The sequence below is a fragment of the Felis catus genome, chromosome B4, assembly GCF_018350175.1.
Source record: "Felis catus isolate Fca126 chromosome B4, F.catus_Fca126_mat1.0, whole genome shotgun sequence".
NCBI lineage: Eukaryota > Metazoa > Chordata > Mammalia > Carnivora > Felidae > Felis > Felis catus.
Window position 1 is genome coordinate 81,437,605 of NC_058374.1, and position 1,534 is coordinate 81,439,138.

General features: G+C 39.6%; 1 protein-coding gene across 1 annotated transcript; it reads left to right on the forward strand.

Annotated features, from left to right (window-relative positions):
- Positions 1 to 583: 583 nt before the first annotated feature.
- On the forward strand, positions 584 to 1,534 carry LOC101085477 (olfactory receptor 10A7). Its single transcript, XM_003988839.3, has one exon. The coding sequence runs from the start codon at positions 584 to 586 to the stop codon at positions 1,532 to 1,534; it is 951 nt and encodes a 316-aa protein (XP_003988888.3).

Consider the following 1,534-nt stretch of genomic DNA (forward strand, 5'->3'; position numbering starts at 1 on the left):
ACTATGTTTATCAATTGTTTTTCATATATACATACATGTGTGTGCACATGTAAACGTATATGTAAATGTATATGTACATAGAAGATGATGGTGTGGAGTACACACTCCATTCTTATAAACATGCAATCTATATCCTAAAAGATTCCAAAAGTCAAACTCGCCCATAATTTCTCTTTTTGTTCCCTGGATTTATTTCATATTTTTAAAAATTAGTAGATGATTCTATTTTAAATATCATCTGCCTAAACTACTTCTACTTAATCCTGACAACAGCATGCCTCTGATGAAGAACATGAGCTGCAGGCTGTGACTACTGACAAAAACAAAAAAAAACAAAAAAAAAAAACAAAAAAAAACTGCACCTACGTGATAAGCAATTAGTAAGAGTCGTGCAAAATATTTCTTTGCTCTTGTTTATATTTTATTGTAAACATTATTTCTGCACCAGAGGAATAGAACGATGAGATGCCTGAGCACAGTGATGCTTTTATGGATTTTACTGATATATTTGAGATTATACCTGTATTTAAACAATATCCTTTCGTGCACATATTTGATTCTTACAGAGAAACTAGTCTGAGACATGATTTGTGAAAATCACACCAGAGTCACTGAATTTCTTCTTCTCGGTTTTACAAATAACCCTGAGATGCAAGTTTCCCTCTTTATTTTGTTCCTGGCCATCTATACAGTCACTTTGTTGGGCAACTTCCTTATCGTCACAGTTACCAGTGTGGATCCTGCTCTTCAAACACCCATGTACTTCTTTCTCCGAAACCTATCACTTCTCGAAGTCTGTTTTACCTTGGTCATGGTGCCGAAGATGCTGGTAGATCTAGTGTCTCCAAGGAAAGTCATCTCTTTTGTAGGCTGTGGTGCCCAGATGTACTTTTTCTTCTTCTTTGGCAGCTCTGAATGTTTTCTTCTGTCTATGATGGCTTATGATCGCTTTGTGGCCATCTGTAACCCTCTCCGTTATTCAGTCATAATGAATAGGTCCCTGTGCTTGTGGATGGCTGTCGGCTCTTGGATGTCTGGTGTTCCTGTCTCTATGCTACAAACAGCTTGGTTGATGGCCCTTCCTTTCTGTGGACCAAATACCATAGACCACTTTTTTTGTGATGGTCCTCCGGTGTTGAAATTAGTCACTCAGGATACAAGCATGTATGAAATGCAAGCACTTGCCTCCACACTACTGTTTATTATGTTTCCTTTTTCCCTCATTTTGGTCTCCTACATCCGCATTATCACAACTGTCCTCAGGATGCCATCTGCTACTGGTCGCCAGAAGGCATTCTCCACCTGTTCGTCACACCTCATTGTGGTATCCCTTTTCTATGGAACCGCCAGCCTGACCTACCTACGGCCCAAATCCAGCCAGTCCCCTGAAAGCAAGAAGCTAGTGTCATTGTCATACACTGTCATCACTCCTATGTTAAATCCGATCATCTACAGCCTAAGGAACAATGAAGTGAAGGGGGCTGTCAAGAGGACAGTCACTCAAAAAGTCTTGCAGAAGTTAGATGTGTTTTGA

What these genes read in the sequence shown, in the direction of transcription:
- LOC101085477 (XM_003988839.3), top strand. Translation starts at nt 584, where the DNA reads ATGATTTGTGAAAATCACACCAGAGTCACTGAATTTCTTCTTCTCGGT.